This window comes from Alligator sinensis, unplaced genomic scaffold (genome assembly GCF_000455745.1).
Source record: "Alligator sinensis unplaced genomic scaffold, ASM45574v1 scaffold1886_1, whole genome shotgun sequence".
Lineage (NCBI taxonomy): Eukaryota > Metazoa > Chordata > Crocodylia > Alligatoridae > Alligator > Alligator sinensis.
In genome coordinates, this window is record NW_005843523.1 from 71378 (window position 1) to 87611 (window position 16234).

Consider the following 16234-nt stretch of genomic DNA (forward strand, 5'->3'; position numbering starts at 1 on the left):
GGGCGGTCCATGGTGCCAACTGCGGCACTTCCCAGCGCGCTGCAGGCACGGCGACTCCTAGCCCCCCCCAGCACTGCCTTCCCCGCGTCTCTGAAACCCGCCGGAGACGCACGGAGCAGTGCGCCCTGCCTGCCTGCCTGCTCCCACACGGACGGGGTGTTCCCACCCGCCCAGTGCGGAATCACGCGGTGACCATGTGAAGACACTGCTGTGTGTCCGCCGCTCCCCAGCGCCTCCCCGCAGCCGGCTGCGCTCTTCCTCGCCGGAGCACGCTGCCGACACTGCGAGCGATTCCCTTCCCGCAGGGTCTGCAGGCTCGGGAGGGCTCCCCGCGCCGCGCCGCGCCAACACCGCCCCCGACACACGTCTGAGAACACCGAGCTGACCGCAGCCTCCGCACGGGACTCGAACCGCCGTCGCTGGCGCAGGAGCCGGTACATGGGCAAGCACTGCCCCGGCTTTGGCGCATGGATCGGGGACGCGTGTCTTGTGCAGGGGCCGCTGGGGACAGCGGGGACCTGGCGGGAGCGGGTGTGCAGCTGCAGGTCGGACTGACGGTCACGTTGGCTCCCTGGCGCGGGAGACAGGAATGTGACCCCGGGCCCGGGTCCCGCTCACGTCTGTGAAGAACGTGCCTCGACCCCCACCTGCCTGCGCCCACCGCCGAGCCTTTGAGAAACGCCTCTGTCTCCGTGTGCAACGCAAGGCAGTGCCCTGCCCCGGAGTGGGGGCGCGGAACTGGAAGCCCTTAACTGTGGGCACTGTGGCTTAGCTGGTTAAAGCACCTGTCTTGTAAACAGCGGGTCCTGGGTTCAAATCCCAGCAGTGCCTGCTTTTTCACCACAGTGCAGAGTGGTGACTGGGCCGAAAGACATCTCAAGGTTCAACAAGGGCAAAATCATCCTGCACTTAGCACAGAGCAACCGGGACAGGCTCAGGGCTGCCTGGCTGGGCAGCAGCTCTGCACAAAACCAGCCCGATCCTCCAGTTTCTCTAGGTCACTCTGAATCCTAGCCCTACCCTTCAGTGTACCTACTACTCCCCCCGCCCCCATCTTGGTGTCATCTCCCAGCGTGCTGAGGATTCACTCTGTGTCATCTTCCAGGACAGCGATGAAGACTCACAGGTTGTAGGGGCCGGGAGGGGCCTTGGAAGACCATGGGGTCCAGCCCCTGCACCACGCAGGAAAGACTCCTGGGGCTCAGGTGACCCCAGCACGGTGCTGTCCAGTCGCTGGAAGGTTTCCAGGGTCGGCGATTGCACCACGTCTGGAGGGACCTTCTTCCACAGTCGGGACACCCTGCCTGTGAAGGAGTTTTCCTGATGTTGAGCCTGAATCGGTCTGCCAGGAGTTAGTGGCCATTATCCTGGTTTTCCCCTCGGGTGCCCTGGTGAACAGTTGCCCGAATGTACCCCGCTAGTGTAGCGGTAACCTGCTACCAGGTGCCCGCTCGGCCTTCCTTTCCTCCGGCTGAAGAGTCCCAGGTCCCTCAGCCTTTCCTCGTATGGCTTGCCGTGTAAGATGCTGATCCTTTGGGTGGCTTCTCTCTCGACTCTCTCAAGCTTGTCCCTGTCCTCGTTCAAGTGCGGTGCCCAGAACTGGACACAGTACTCCGGCTGTGGTCTCACCAGCGGGAGAATCACCTCCTTGGTTTTGCTGGAGATGCATCGATTGATGCACGCCACAGTATTGTTTGCCCTGCTGGCCACAGCATCGCACTGACAGCTCATGTTCCTATTGTGCTCTATTGTGACCCCCAGGTCCCAGATATGAAACAAAACCAGCCCAAGGACCGACCCCTGGGGCGCTCTACCTCATACCGGCTGGCAACTAGACATCAATCCATTGATTATGACCCTCTGAGCCTGGTGCTCCAGCCAGCTTTGTACCCGCCTTACAGCCCATTCATCCAGCCCATATTTCCTTAGTTTTCCTGAGAGACTGCTGTGGGAGACCGTATCAAAAGCCTTGCTAAAATCAAGGTACTCCACATCCACTGGCTCCCCGACATCCACAGAGTCAGTCATCTCCTCCTACAAGGCAATCAGGTTGGTCAGGCATGGCTGTCACTTGGTGAAACCATGCTGACTTTCCTGATCACCTTCTTCTCCTCCAAGTGCTTAGAAACGGATTCCTGGAGGATCTGCTCCATGATTTTTTCCAGGGACTGAGGTGAGGATGACCCATCTGTAGTTCCCTGGATCCTGCTTTTTCCCTTTCTCAAATATGGGCATTATGTTTGCCCTCTTCCAATCATCCAGGACCTCTCCTGATCACCATGCATTTTCCAAGATGATGGTCAGCAGTTCTTTTACCTCATCAGCAAACTCCCTCACCACCCTCGGGTGCATCCTGCCCAGCCCCATGGACCTGTAGATGTCCAGCTTTTCTAAATAGTCCCTAAGGGTACATGTACACACCGCAATGTTTGTCCTTGCAGACACTGCAAGGGAGTGTCTGTTTGCACGAGCAGGATTTCCCGATGTTTTAAAGGTCTGTTCAGCTTGTGAAAATAAAACTGCTCAGACGTCGTTTAGTTTGGCTCGCTGCGAATTAAAGCGTTGCGTCTATGGATTCGTTGTGTGCAAACCGCAAGGCACTCAGAGACGTGTAATTACCCCCGTCTTCCGCCAGGCGGCATTGTAGAAACCATTCTCAGCAGTATCCTTCTGACCATCATCATTACTCTCAATTTATTTTCAGGATGACTAATCTAAGGAGAATGCTTGTCTGAGCCCCGGAGGCAGGCAGGCAGGCAGTGATACCACTAGCGACAGGGCCCTGGCAGTGAGACATGGTGAACATTGCCCGTTGAGACAAGGCAGCTGTGTACAAGGCCGTGGCGCCAGGCGTGGTACGTGGTCGGTCCACTTCTCTTGCGCGGCGTCTGTGTCCAGGGTCAGCGGCGGCACCGACTGCCAGCAGAGCAATCACCGCTGGAAGTAGGAGGGAAGGAGCGAATGTCGGTGGGGAATGGAGAGCCTGGGAATTTTGGGTGAAAACCACCGAGAAGGGCGTCCTGCAAGGGCCTCATGTACACTACTCGCCGGCCAGCAGAGAGAGCCTGCACGCTGGGAAGTGCCGTAGCAAGGTGGGGCTGAGCGGGGGCCGCCGCGGGCCGTCCTGCTGTGCGTTCCCCTTCACAACAACAGTGAAAACCACCCACGTTATTTCCTTGACGGTTGAAGTAAACAATGCACTCCCACCCAGGGCCCAGACTAGTGTCAGGTCTCACTTACCAATGTGTAAACATGCCGTGTCGAAGGCCTTCCTGAAGTCCAGAAAGACTACATCCACTGCAACACCTGCATCCAAGGACTTGGTGACCTGGTCGAAGGCCACCAGGTTGGTTTGACGAGACCCACCCCTAATGAACCCACGCTGGCTGCCCCGGGGCATGATCCCCCCTGCCGGCCCGTCCTGGACATGCGCCAGGATAATTCTTTCAAAAAGCTTTGCCAGGACGAGGTAAGACTCACGGGCCTATAGTTTCCTGGGTCCTCCTTCCTCCCTTATTTGAAGATGGGGACCACATTGACCCTTTTCCAGTCCTCCGGCACATCGCCCGAGCGCCACGAGTGCTCGTAGAGCCGTGCCAGGGGTCCCGCAATGACCCCTGCTAGTTCCTGCAGCACCCTGGGGTGGAGGTCGTCAGGACCTGTGCATTTAAATACATCCAGTCCCTCCAGAAGCTCCCTGACAAGGTCCTCATTAACCCTCCGCTTAGGTGTGCCGCCCACCGGGCTCTCGGGGGGGCAGTGGGGGAGATATCTGGGTCCCTCCTCAGAAATACGGAGGCAAAGAAATGGTTGAATATGTCAGCTTCACCGTCAGGTGAGATGACCAGACTTCCTAGCGTGTGCTGCAGAGGCCCCACGTTACCTGGCACCTTCTTTTGCCCCGCTATGTATTTGAAAAAGGACTTCTTGTTGTCCTTGATCTGTCGCTAGTCCCAGCTCCATCTCCGCCTCGGCCGTCCTGACCGACAGCCCCCTGCAGCCCCGAGCACCCGCGGTGTAGCCCTCTGTTGTGATGGCCCCTCACTTCCAGCGGGTTTTTGTTCGGAGACGTTCCCAGATGCTTTTGGGGAGCCAGGGGGGCCTGTGCGCCCTCTTGCCCGCTTTGACTCGTGTAGGGATTACTTCCCTTTGCGCTTGGAGGATCGTCTCCTTGTTTACAGGCCGGTGTCCATACACGAAGCGTTGTATCACAGTAACGCCGTGTGCAGACTGATTTGGGACGAACTGGCATAAATCTGCCGAGGAGGTCCTGACCGGAGCCGGGCCGGGGCTGGTCTCCGTGGCCGTGACCTGGCAGCGTGAGCACCGCGCAGCCCAGGAGACACCATGGGAAACCCGCCAGAGCTGAGCCCGGCGGGAGGCCGAGGCCAAGCCGAGCCGAGCCGCCTCCTCTCATGGCTGATCCCGTCCCGCAGGCGCCTGGCGCTGATTTCCAGCCCTGCAGGCTGCGAGTCGGCCGTCCCGGGCCGTCAGGAAAGGCACCGGCCCCACGAGCAGGGGTCGCCCCCGGCCCCACCCGGGGCTGCACACCGGTGCCACGGCTGCCGGCAGCCATTGCGCCGGGACTGTGAGGGGAGGGCGGCCATTTTCAACACGGGAGCACCCCTCACCGCACCCCTGAGGCGGCACCCCTGCGGGCGTCTGCACAGACAGACAAACCCCCAAACCCCCCTCAACCTCTCGGCTTTCCTTCCCGGTGCCGGTCCAAAGTCGGACACGCTTATTTCTGCCTCCCTTCTCTCCCCCACCGCGCACCTCTTTGGTCCATGGGAGGTGATTTTTCCCCTCAGCTCCAGCTCTGCCGCCTCCTCTGCCTCAGTTTCCCTCCCTCCAGTCCTTCTCTGGCTCCCAGCTCTGCCCCGTGCGGAGGTGACTCGGGCTCCCGGTCCCGTCGCCAGTGTGCCCCCTCCACAGCTGAAAGGAAAGGTCAAATAGAAATATTTGGATAGAAATATTTGGAGCTTCCTCCGGCACCAGAGCCAAGGACGGGGGGAGCACGGCGGGGGACAGAGAGTTGGTTTCTCTCATCTTTCCTGCACGGAGCCTCTGCGCACGGAGAAGAGGGTGCCCGACCCCGCGCTGCCCTGGCACCACACCAGGGACCAGCCACGCTGCCCAAGGCCGACCTGCAAGTGCTGCAGCCATGGCCTTCCCTGCCCGCAGGCAGCGCGCAGCACCCGCCTGCACCGAGCACACCGCTGCAGCCAGCGCCGCTCGCCTGACTTTCAATAGCTCTTCGATCCTGAGCCCCTGGGCAGTCTCACAGTCCCCAGTAACCAGCACGTGCAGACGAGGGGACAGATCACCAGGAGGAGATGACGATCTAGTCTGGTCTCCATCCCAGCAGGGCCGGGGAAGGTCACCTCGGCTGCCTGCATGGCGGCCAGGGCTATATGGAAGGGACATCGAGACACTGCCCTGCCCCGGGGTGGAGAACATCCATCCGCAGCACCTAGCACCGGCCCCATTGCACAAGTCCAGCTCTGCCCATGGTGCTGCCTCGGCCGTGTCCTGCCCCGGGTCCGTCCTGGTTCCTGTGCCCTTCCCCGGCACAGACTCCCTGCCCTGTGGGGCTCCAGTTTTTTCTTGGTGGTCAGAAGCCTTTGGTTTCACTTGGTCAGAGGATTTGCAGTGCTCAGTCCCTACATTTTTGTGCACGAAGGGTACTCTCACCGAGCAGTTGGGAGGAGATGGCGGCTGGGTTCTCCGTGCACAATGAAAGCAGCAGCAGAAGAGCCTGTGTATGAGAACATGGTCATGTCCGACGCTCCTCGCCAGTCTTGTGGGAAGGGTAAGACTCTCCTGTTCTCTGCTTCGTGGCTTCTTCTTCCTAAGAGGCTTCTTGCTTGTGAGCAGCAGAGTCCTGGGGACAGGGCACAACGCCGCTGCGCAACACACACAAACAATGCGGGCTCCCATGCCCCTCACCTGGTCTCCCATGGGACCGTGGGGGCTTAAACCAGTTTAAGAATGAAAAGGCTACCTCAGACTGGGGCCGGGGGAGCGTGCTTACTGTGCCCGATCCCTTTAGCCTTTTGCTGCCGTTTGCAAATGATGCTAGAAACTAAACGTTGCAGGCTGCAGATGGTGCTAGGACCGCAAAGGGAGGCGTCCAGCACTGCGCACTTCCATTCATCCTGGCAGACCCGGTCCCAGGAGTGCCACGGTCCCTCCCCATGTGCGTGTTTCCAGCGGGGTCCTGGGAGGGGGCATAAAGGGCGAGCCTTGTGCTCACTGTTTCCCGTGGGTTAGCTGTAGGCTTGTGTCTGCTCAGCGCCTGGGTACTTCACCCTCCCTGCCAAACCACCAAACAAGAAACGGTTTTGCTTCTCAGAATGATCTCTATCTGGCCCTAGGCACCATCTGGGGAAGAGAGATGTGCTGAGAGGGGGGATTTGGGTCCAGCAGAGAAAGGCCCAGTGGCTGGGCGCTGAAAGCTGGAGGATGAGGATCACAGAATCACAGACGAGGGCTGAAGGGAGCTCAGGAGGTCACATCTGGTCCAACCCCTGCTCCAAACAGAACCGGCCCCAACTACATCATCCCAGCCAAGGCTTTGTCTACCCAGGTTAAATCATGTCCCCCAGCCCCCAAACCATTTTTGGTGCCCTCTGCTGGACTCTCCCATGTCCACACCCTTTCTGTAGTGGGGGCCCACAGCTGGACACAGGACTCCAGATGTGGCCGCCCCAGTGTCGAATAGAGGGGAAGAGTAATTTCCCTTGAACTACTGGCAGTACAGCTCCCAGTGCAGCCCAGTATGCCCTTAGCCTTCTTGGCAACAAGGGCACACTGCTGGCTCAGTCACCTTAGAGCCCACTTTAACCCCCAGGCCCTTTTCTGCAGGATGGGTGATTAACCTCTTGGAGTGGCTCCTAAAGGACACTCATGGAGCCAAATGGCTTCCGCACAAGGAGGGAGGCCTCAGTATGCGCAAAGGGAGATTACAACTTGATGCATTTCACCCAGAGGATCCCTTCATTCTTTCCCAACCCTTCCACAGAGGAGGCAGGACATGTCACAGGCTGCACTTCCTTTACCCTTTTAATTGCATTTCACAGCTCTTGAGAGGACAGAGACCATTGTGATTCTATGATCTGCAGGGTGCACCTCCTTTACCCTTATAATTGCATTTCACAGCTCTTGAGAGGACAGAGACCAACCACAGGGGTATCATGTTACGTTGTGGGGCTTGATAACCAAGGAACCTGTTCCAGAGACTATCGTGGTGGGAAGGTGGGCAGGGGGTGCAGCTGGCACCTGGTGGTGCTAAGTTCTGATGAGGGGCTGAGCAGCAGAACTGGCTGAACTGGGCCCACGGGGTGGCAGTAGCAGTTTCTTGCAGACCACGATGGGCACGTGCAGGCCTGGGAGATGGGTGATGCGGTGGGGAGCAAAGGTTTGGTCAGAGTGGAAAGCAGGGAATCCTTCCCCAGGAATATACGCTCTCCTTCCTGCAACTCTACAGCCTCAGCACAAGAACCGTGGGGCCAGCAGGGACGTCAGAGTGGGAGTCTGCCAAACACAGTCCCTGGGTGTCATACGGAGCCAGCTGTCTTGGGGAAGGCACCTATGGTGAAGATGCTTCTTCTCCCCTGGGAGCACTGGCTGTTTTAGAAAATGATGGGGATGGCACAAGCTCCAAGGCTGATGCAAGGATCATCTCACAGATCCCCCAGTATCCGTCCTGGCCTCTGCCTGAGGTGTTTCCTTATAACCCTTCACCTGCATCAAGGTTGGGAGACCAGCCTTTGTGTCCATTCGATTTTCCAGTGGCCTAGAAGGGCTGAACAGAGGCTAAACTGTTGCTGCAGTCCACCAGCATGAGACTGCTTCTTGGATGCAAACACCAGTGGGTGCTGAGCTGGTATACATCCCCAAACCCTTCCTGCATTGCAGGCACAATTATGGACACCCCTGGACAGGGATGCACTGGTGCTGAGCCAGTTGCAAGGAGTGGAGGAAGCACTTCCCGCACTCCGAGCATGGATATGGTTTCTTCTCTGTGTGGATGAGCTGGTGTCGGGACAGGTGGGAGGACTGGGTGAAGCTCTTCCCACACTCTGAGCACTGATGTGGCTTCTCCCCTGTGTGTATCAGCTGGTGCCGGACCAGGGCAGAAGATAGGGTGAAGCTCTTCCCACACTCGGAGCAATGATATGATTTCTCCCTCGTGTGAATAAGTTGGTGTCGAGCCCGGCTGGAGGAGTGAGTGAAGCTCTTCCCACACTCTGAGCATTCGTATGGCTTCTCCCCTGTGTGGATCAGCTGGTGCTGAGCCAGGTTGAAGGAGTAAGTGAAGCTCTTCCCACACTGTGAGCACTGATGTGGCTTCTCCCCTGTGTGGATACGTTGGTGCTGGGCCAGGCTGGAGGACTCGGTGAAGCTCTTTCCACACTCTGAGCACTGATATGGCTTCTCCCCTGTGTGGGTACGCTGGTGTTGAGCCAGGCTGGAGTAGTTAGCAAAACTCTTCCCACACTCTGAGCACTGATGTGGCTTCTCCCCTGTGTGGATACGCTGGTGTCGAGTCAGCCTGGACGAGTGAGTGAAGCTCTTCCCGCACACTGAGCACTGATGTGGCTTCTCCCCTGTGTGGATACGCTGGTGTCGAGTCAGCCTGGACGAGTGAGTGAAGCTCTTCCCGCACTCTGAGCACTGATGTGGCTTCTCCCCTGTGTGGATACGCTGGTGTCGAGTCAGCCTGGACGAGTGAGTGAAGCTCTTCCCGCACTCTGAGCACTGATGTGGCTTCTCCCCTGTGTGGATACGCTGGTGTCGAGTCAGCCTGGACGAGTGAGTGAAGCTCTTCCCACACACTGAGCACTGATGTAGCTTCTCCCTTGTGTGCATGCACCAGTGCCTTGCCAGGTTGGAGAGATGCCTGACTCTTTTCCCACACTTGGCGCAATGGTGCTGCACACACTCGTGCTGGGACAGGTCTTGCAAGCAGCTGAAGTTCTTCCTGCACTCAGTGCAGTGGTGTGTCTTCCTCCCTAGGTGGATGCACCAGTCCTGAGACAGGGAGAAAAAAATGGGTGAAGCTCTTGCTACTCATGACACAGCTGTGCCTGATGCTTCCCCCTCTGCATATGTAGCTGCTTGACCACGTCTATGAGGCACACAAAGCTCTTCCCCCATTTGGCAAAGCAGTAGGGTAGCTCCTGAGAATGCATCTGGCAGTGAGAAACCAGGGCAGAGGCAGGTGAAGCTCTTCCCACACTTGGTCCATACATGGGACTTCTCCCCAGTATACATTATCTTGTGAAAAGCCAGGACTGATAGCAGTGAGCTCTCGCTTACCTCTGAGGCCCTCCCCACTGCCTTAGCTGGCATGCAATGCATCTTTCCAGCGGCTCTTTAGGTCTCTCAGCTCTTCCCTGCACCCAGGGAACCTGCACCACAAATTCGTCTCTGCACCCGGGGATCTTTCTAGGTTCTGCCCCTTCTCCACTCTCATGCCCAAATGGAGATGGTACCTGGTTCATGGCTACATTCTCCTTCTGCTTTTGGGACCTCCCCTGACTTTCATGCCATGGCTTCTTCTCAGGTCTCAGGGAGTCCATGTCACCCAAACTCCCTGGGGAAACCTGTGCTGGCTCCAGGTCTGCAGACCCTTCCGCAGGAGGCTGCTCCTTAGCTCTGCTCAGTGGCCAGGCACCTCCTGCATGGGGAAGTGAGACTCCAGATTAGTCCCTACCCTGCTGGCAAAGGGCAGACAGTGCTAGGTTTGGGTTCCTTGGCATGGCTCCACAGCTGGTCTGCGTTCCTAGGTAGTCCAGGTGGCAGCTTCTTCTGGCTGCTACCAGCCAAGCCATAGTGCTGCGACCAGCCAAGCCATAGTGGCAGGTACTAGGGCGTGCAGCCCTGGACCCATGCGCTCTACACCAGCTCCAGGCTCGCCTCTCCGGGCTGAGCAGTGGCAATACAGGAGAGAAACTGCTGCTCAACATGGAACAAAAGCAACCCCTCCTGCTGTCAGCACTTCCAGGTATAGCCGCCCAGAGACCATGTGGGGCTGCCCTGAGTCTCCACCGTGTCACCGCCATCTCCAACCTGCCCGGTGGGGCAGAGGTGGCAGGTGCAGAGCAGATCCAGGACAGCCAGGGTGTACGGGCTCTGGGCTGTTGTGGGGTGGGGGCAGGGGCTGACTAGCTCGGTTGGGCACACGAAGGGGCTCCCACGCACACCCCATGTATCCTCAAACCCTCCCACACAAACCCCACATCCACACCATCCCCCGCTACAATCATACACACCACAAACGCCACACCTTCCCACACCCTTCTTTACAACCCTCAACACTCACAGCCACAAGCCCGTGGGAAGCCCCATTTACTGCTACATGCACACACCACACCCCCCATAGCCCCCCACAAGTCCCATACCTACGCACACATCCTCACAAACCACCCATATCCACCCCCAGACACACCCTGTACCCACCTGCATTTTCTAAGGGTGCACTGATAAGAGATTTTGTGGGCTGATACCGATAGTCACTTTTTAAGGAGGCATATTGGCCAATACCGATCCGATTTCATATACAGCTGTATTGAGCTGGTAAGTCTGTTGTGGTGGAAGGGGAGGGAAGTGGTGTGGGGGGGAGATCAACACCCCCCCAAACACGTGGTGAGGGCAGGAATGGGGCTAGGGCACGCACTGCCTCCCCTGGGGCAGGGCTGGGGGACAGAGCCATGGCTTGTCTGGGGCATGGGGGGGAAGGGCAGCTCCCGCCACTGCGCACACCTCAGGAGGGCATTGCGGGGGGCAGGTCATGACCCCCTGGAATCACGGTTAGCACCCTGCAATGGCAGCACAGGGCAGGCCTGCGGCTTCCAGGTCCTGCATGCACTCTGGCTATGGAGCTTTACTGACAGCAGTGTTGGGTGGGGGCAGGGAACAGCCACAACTCACCTGGCAGCAGGTCCTCCCATCTTGAGATTTCCCCACGGTCCTCATCATCACAGACCCAGAGCTCCACCTGTTCCTGCTGGATGCTGCAGATTAAGTCAGGTGTGGGACCTCGATATCCTGTGTTGGCAGTGGTTAAAGAGCATTTGTGACTGTGTATGGGACACAAGATTCAACTGGGATTTGGGGAATGGATCCAGTGAACTCAAGGTGTCTACTAGGGCCTTGATGGACAAGGGAGGATGGGCATTTATGATGAAAGAGAGGGCACTGCAGAGAGAAGCCTTCAACAGATAACAGCCCTTGTGACCCAGGTGGACGAGGAACAGTCACAGGAAACAAAGCACCAACCACTCCTGATTTAGAAAGAGCATTAAACTGGGAGAGTCACCAGGGACATGTGTAGAGATGCAGTGATCTATGATGCATGGGGACCAAAAACAAAGCTTTCACTGTTTGCAAGGTACCAAAAAGAAGAGATATTCGACACACTGATTGATGGATAACACTTACCTTATCAGTGTAATTCCAGGAAAAGAAGTGAAAATGAGCTTAGTGAAGGGAGTCATGGCAGTGAAAAGCATCCTTGAGAAGTGGATAAATATGAGACTTTTTTCTGGGACACAGACTAAGTCATCATCACCAGGGACAAGAAAGGATGATCTCATAATAACTGTAGCTGCAACTGAGCCATCATCCTGTTCATTGGGAGGATCACCCCAGGAGGGGTAAGGAGCGCAGAGGTTGGCAAGTACTGCAGGTTTGAACACCAAGTTGCTGGGAGCTGTGGATATGGACAAAAGAAGGCAGAAAGAGACACGTTTCACAGCATGTGAAAGGCCGTGATATAGAAATGGTCCATGTGGTCTTTGCTGAGCTAGAGAAAACACTGAAGCACTTCCTTAAGGAGATCCTCTGGGGGAAGGCAGGGGAAAGAAAGCATCAGAAAAGCAAACTGACCTCTTAAAGGCTCAGTACCACAGCCCTATGCACAAGCCAGTACAAGCCCCTGTATTAGAGATCCTCTGGAAATGAAAACTGGTTCTCACTAGGTCCTGCAGCTAGCCCACTTCTTGTCATCACAATGATGGGCATGCAATCAGCAGAGGGATTTTAGGAAGAGCACAACTTCTCAGAGTTGCAGAGGGAGCTAGAGAGCAAATACAGCAAAGCCAGCGTCTGTCTATGGAGATAAAGATGCTCGGGAGGGATGTGGACAGAAGCTTCCAGGGACCCCTTTGCAGACAAACTTGGGTTACATCTCGTGTACGCATCACTAGAGGAGCAGTTGAGGAAATGCATCATCCCCTGCTGTAGCAGCAGAGGCTGGTAAGTCTATTAACTTCTGCTGGGTCATAATGACAAGAGAAAGGGGATTTAGATCTCACAGAACGGAGCATGCTAGGATTGTTAAATGTGTCTGGAGAGGACTCGCTAGGCCAGACAGGGAGGAAGTGACAATCCTCCCCCCAGGAACAGCTCTTAGTGCATTCGTGCACAATGACCTGGAGATGGTGTGAACGTGCTGAGAAGGCAAAGGGAGATCATGTTGCCAAGAAACTGCTGCATGTGGAAGAACCAGGAGTCACAAGAACAGGGAAGGCACAAGTGAAGGCGGCTGGAGCAAATGAAGGAGGAGATCTCAGTCTGAAATGTGAGGGAGGCCTGATAACCAGGGATCCTGGTTTTCCATGAAAAAAAATTACGAATTCTCTGATAAAAATCCCTCAATCTGGTTAAAATTAAATGCCCCCCACAGCCCTGCTGGTGTCCCTGACTTCCCCCTCACAGCCCCCCAGCCCTGCTGAAGGGGGCCCTCAGCTGCCAGTGCTATGGGGCCAGGGACCCAGGTCCACAGCCCTGTGCCCCCAATGCAAGGCAGCTGCTGCTACAGCAGGAGCCGGCTCCCCTACTGCTGCCTGCCTGCTGCAAGCTTGGGCCTGGCCAGCTCCCAGTGGCAGCATGCACTCCTGAGGGGTAATGGGGGACCCACACCCCCCAGATCGGTGTGGGGGGGTGGGGGCAGGCAGATGAGCACTCCCCCCATGCACGCAGAGGAAGTGTGGCTAGGGCAGCACAGAACCTGCAGCGGCAGGCAGCTTTTGTGCATGGCTCCGCTGTGCCCTGCTGCACCCATCACACATGCTGCGCTCTGGAGAGCCTGGGGGAGGGCGGCAGGGCGGGGAGCACAGCGTTTGCGACCCAGGGTTTGCAGCTGGTCGAGCACTTCAGCCAGGACGGAGTTTCCAGCCTGTCTGCTCCTGGCCAGAATGCTCGGCCGGCTGCAAACCTCCGCCACTCCCCCCAGCCAGCTGGAAACCCCCTCCCAGCCAGAGTGCCTGACTGGGGAGTGCCCAAGCTGGCTGGGGGCTGAAGGAGCGGGGAGGTTTGCAGCAGGGGTTTCCAGCCAGCTGAGCACTCTGGCTGGGGGCAGGGAGGCTGAAAACCCCCTCCCAGCCAGAATGCCTGGCTGGCTGCAAACCTCTCTGCTTCCTCCGCCCCTACCCAGCTTTCCCCCCAGCCCTGCCCTGCAACCCCCTCAAGTGCCACTTACCTCCAGCAAGAAGACTGAGCCCGAAGCACCCTCCAATAAGTTTGAGTGTTGGGCCTTGCCCTTCCCTCCTCCCTTCCCCTCCCCGCAAGGTTGAGGGTTTCCCCACCCCTTTTACAAACAGCACTTGTAGGCTGGAACTCTGCTAGCCTGCAGAACTCTTTGCAAAAGAGGGAAATCCACGGGTTTCTCTTCTAAAAGGGAAAATCCATGTTTTCTCTGATAAAAATAGTAAATCCATGGTTTTCTCTATTTTTCTGTGGGAAATGGAAAACCCAAATCTCTGCTGATCACTGACAGAGCAGTGGGGAGAAAGGGGTTTAAACCTACGGCCAAAAGTTCATGAGGATGAGACTGTTGGAACAGGGAGGTGACTGCAAAACTGCACAGTTCACATATCTTCGGGGGAAGCAAGACCCAGAGCTTTACCCACGGAAACGAGGGCTTGGTGATTCTTCAGCATCTGGTCCCGGTAAAGCACCTTGTCTTCATCGTCCAGCAGCTCCCACTCCTCCCGTGTGAAATACACAGCCACGTCCTCAAACACCTCCCGGAGCTGCAGGCACAAGCGTTGCACCATCAGTGTCTCCTGCATCAGCTGCTCCCGGCCCCCACAGCCCTGTCTGCAATCACTGGGTACTACCATAAATTGCAATCTCAGCCATAGATTCATCGATTGTAGAGTGGGAAGGGACCACAATGGATCATCGTGTCCGACCCCCTGCCCCTGGCAGGAAAGAGGACCGAGGTCAGATGACCCCAGCCAGGTGACTATCTAGCCTCCTCTTGAAAACCTCCAAGCTAGGTGATAGCACCACCTCTCTTGGAAGCCCATTCAAGATCCTGGCCACCCTTACTATGACAAATTTCTTCCTAATATCTAACCTAAATCCACCCTCAACTAGTTTACATCCATTGTTCCTAGTCACCCCCTGGAGCGCCTTAGTAAACAGCATTTCCCCTATTCCCCATTGACCTCCCCTAATAAATTTATAGGCGGCCACGAGATCTCCCCTCAGCCGTCTCTTGTGAAGGCTGAAGAGATTCAGCTCTCTCAACCTCCCCCCGTAGGGTCTATCACAAATGCCACTAAACATGCGAGCGGCCTCCTCTGTTCCCTCTCAAGATTCCCCGTGTCCCTCTTAAAGTGCGGCTCCCAAAACTGGACACAGTACTCCAACTGCGGCCTGACCCCTCAGCAGGCTGCTGCTCAGCTCTCTGCAGGGTCCCAGCACCTGCGGGTGGGAAGGGAGGGCACACGTGAGCCCTGGTGCTGCTGGCACGGGGAAAGCCCTGCGAGTCTCCTGCACTGGCCTGGGACTGAGGAGACGGAGGCCTCAGTGTGTGGAAGAGGGGGGAGAAGGAAGACGCAGAATCCTGCAGCTCTTGCTAACAGACCTCCACAGGCGTGAGGCTGGAGATGAGCCCCGGTAACTCTGTCCCAGCGTGGGGAGGTGATCGCAGCACCACGACAGAGCCTGCTGGGACATCGCTCCCTGGGAAAGCAGCTCGAGCGATGCTGGGGCCGTATCAGATCCACACGCTAAGGGCAGGGGAGGGGAAACGCAAGGTCTGTCTGCTCCTGGACCATGAAACGATTGCAGGGGCACCAGGAGAACAAGAAGCGCTGATCTGTGGAGCACTGACCCCTCCACCATGTTGTGGAAGGGAGATTTCTGCACCGAGGGACGGTGCTCGCGCTGCTGGAGAGTGGAGACCCACCGCCCCCTCCCTGCCCCTGGGATCGAGCCTCGTCTGGGCCACCAGCCTGAGCAGCTTCCGTCTGCTGACAGCTCCCTGGTCTGCTCCGGTCCAGGGGAGTCTGCAGCAGCAGGACACAGGCCTGGGTTAGCTGCACCTTCATCAGTCAGACACCACTGGGGAGTTTCATTTCCATGGCACCTGCACCAGCCGTGTATTGGGCACAGAGGACTCACAGGAGCATGAGAGATTAGGTTATCAATTGTTACCCTAGCTGCATGAGAAGCCCCAAGCCAGATGCAGCCTCTCTGTACTGGGCCCGCGCAAGCAAAGATCAGGGTCTCAGCCTGGGAGCTGCCCGCCCCAGGGATCAGGTCTGTCTCAGCCCAGTCATGTGGCAGCATGAATATTGCAGCTCCATCACGGGCAGGGGTGGACGTTCAAACCTCGCTCCCTGCACGCAGCACAGACGCTCGGGCACCCGGACCCGTGCGGACGGCTCCATGCTGGACCTCACCTGAGTGCTGCAGGGACGGGGGATCCTCTCTGGGAATGTGAGGTGGCTTGTCTTGAAACCCTGGGGTTTCCATCTCTCCTGACTGATCCAGAGGCCTGTGCGCACCATGGGTGCTGGGCTGCTCCCACCGGGGATCGCCAGGGTCCTGCAGTGCCCCCGGGGGCTGCATCTCGTCGGAGGGCCCCTCCTCGCCCTTCACCCTCGCCGCGACCTGGGGATGAGATTAGTGTGACACCGTGGAGCCGGGATGTGGGCGAGACAGGGCTGGGGGAGGATCCCCCGAGCGCGTGGGGATGGGGACAGGGACAGCAGCATCCAGGATCAGAGCAAAACCATTTCACCAGGAGCGTCTCGTCATGCCCCAGCCCCATGAAATGCCCGGGGGCAGGATGGCAGGCACTGCTCCAGCACCACCAGCTCCAGCACCTGCTCCTTGCTGCGGCGCTGGGGCTCCCGCCAGAGCGCGCACAGCTCCCGCAGGCGGCTGCAAACCTCCCTCCCGCGGCCCCGCGGCCTCACCCCACGCCCAG

At 57.6% G+C, this 16234-nt stretch overlaps 1 protein-coding gene, 1 long non-coding RNA gene and 1 other non-coding gene across 4 annotated transcripts in view; 1 reads left to right on the plus strand and 2 right to left on the minus strand.

Moving 5' to 3' along the window:
* LOC102384835 (zinc finger protein 501) overlaps positions 1-14472 on the minus strand; it is a 25396-nt gene extending 10924 nt beyond the window's left edge. Inside the window, exons 1-4 of one of the 2 annotated variants that reach the window (XM_025195452.1) lie at positions 13916-14192; positions 10939-11055; positions 9501-9685; positions 7945-9036 (exon numbers count right to left, since the gene is read on the minus strand). In XM_025195452.1, the coding sequence (XP_025051237.1) occupies positions 7945-9036; positions 9501-9685; positions 10939-11055; positions 13916-14159 (1638 nt within the window). In that variant the 5' untranslated portion in view covers positions 14160-14192. Of the gene's footprint in view, positions 1-7944; positions 9037-9500; positions 9686-10938; positions 11056-13915 lie in introns of both variants that reach the window. The other variant, XM_025195449.1, reaches the window with a different exon arrangement.
* On the plus strand, positions 758-831 carry TRNAT-UGU. Its single transcript has one exon. It is a non-coding gene; the product is annotated as a tRNA-Thr (tRNA).
* A 206-nt stretch (positions 14473-14678) lies between the features above and the next one.
* Positions 14679-16219, minus strand: LOC106723308. The gene is made up of 3 exons (XR_001359213.2): positions 16131-16219; positions 15705-15915; positions 14679-14721 (listed from the first exon to the last, which is right to left on the minus strand). It is a non-coding gene; the product is annotated as an uncharacterized LOC106723308 (long non-coding RNA).
* Positions 16220-16234: the final 15 nt, after the last annotated feature.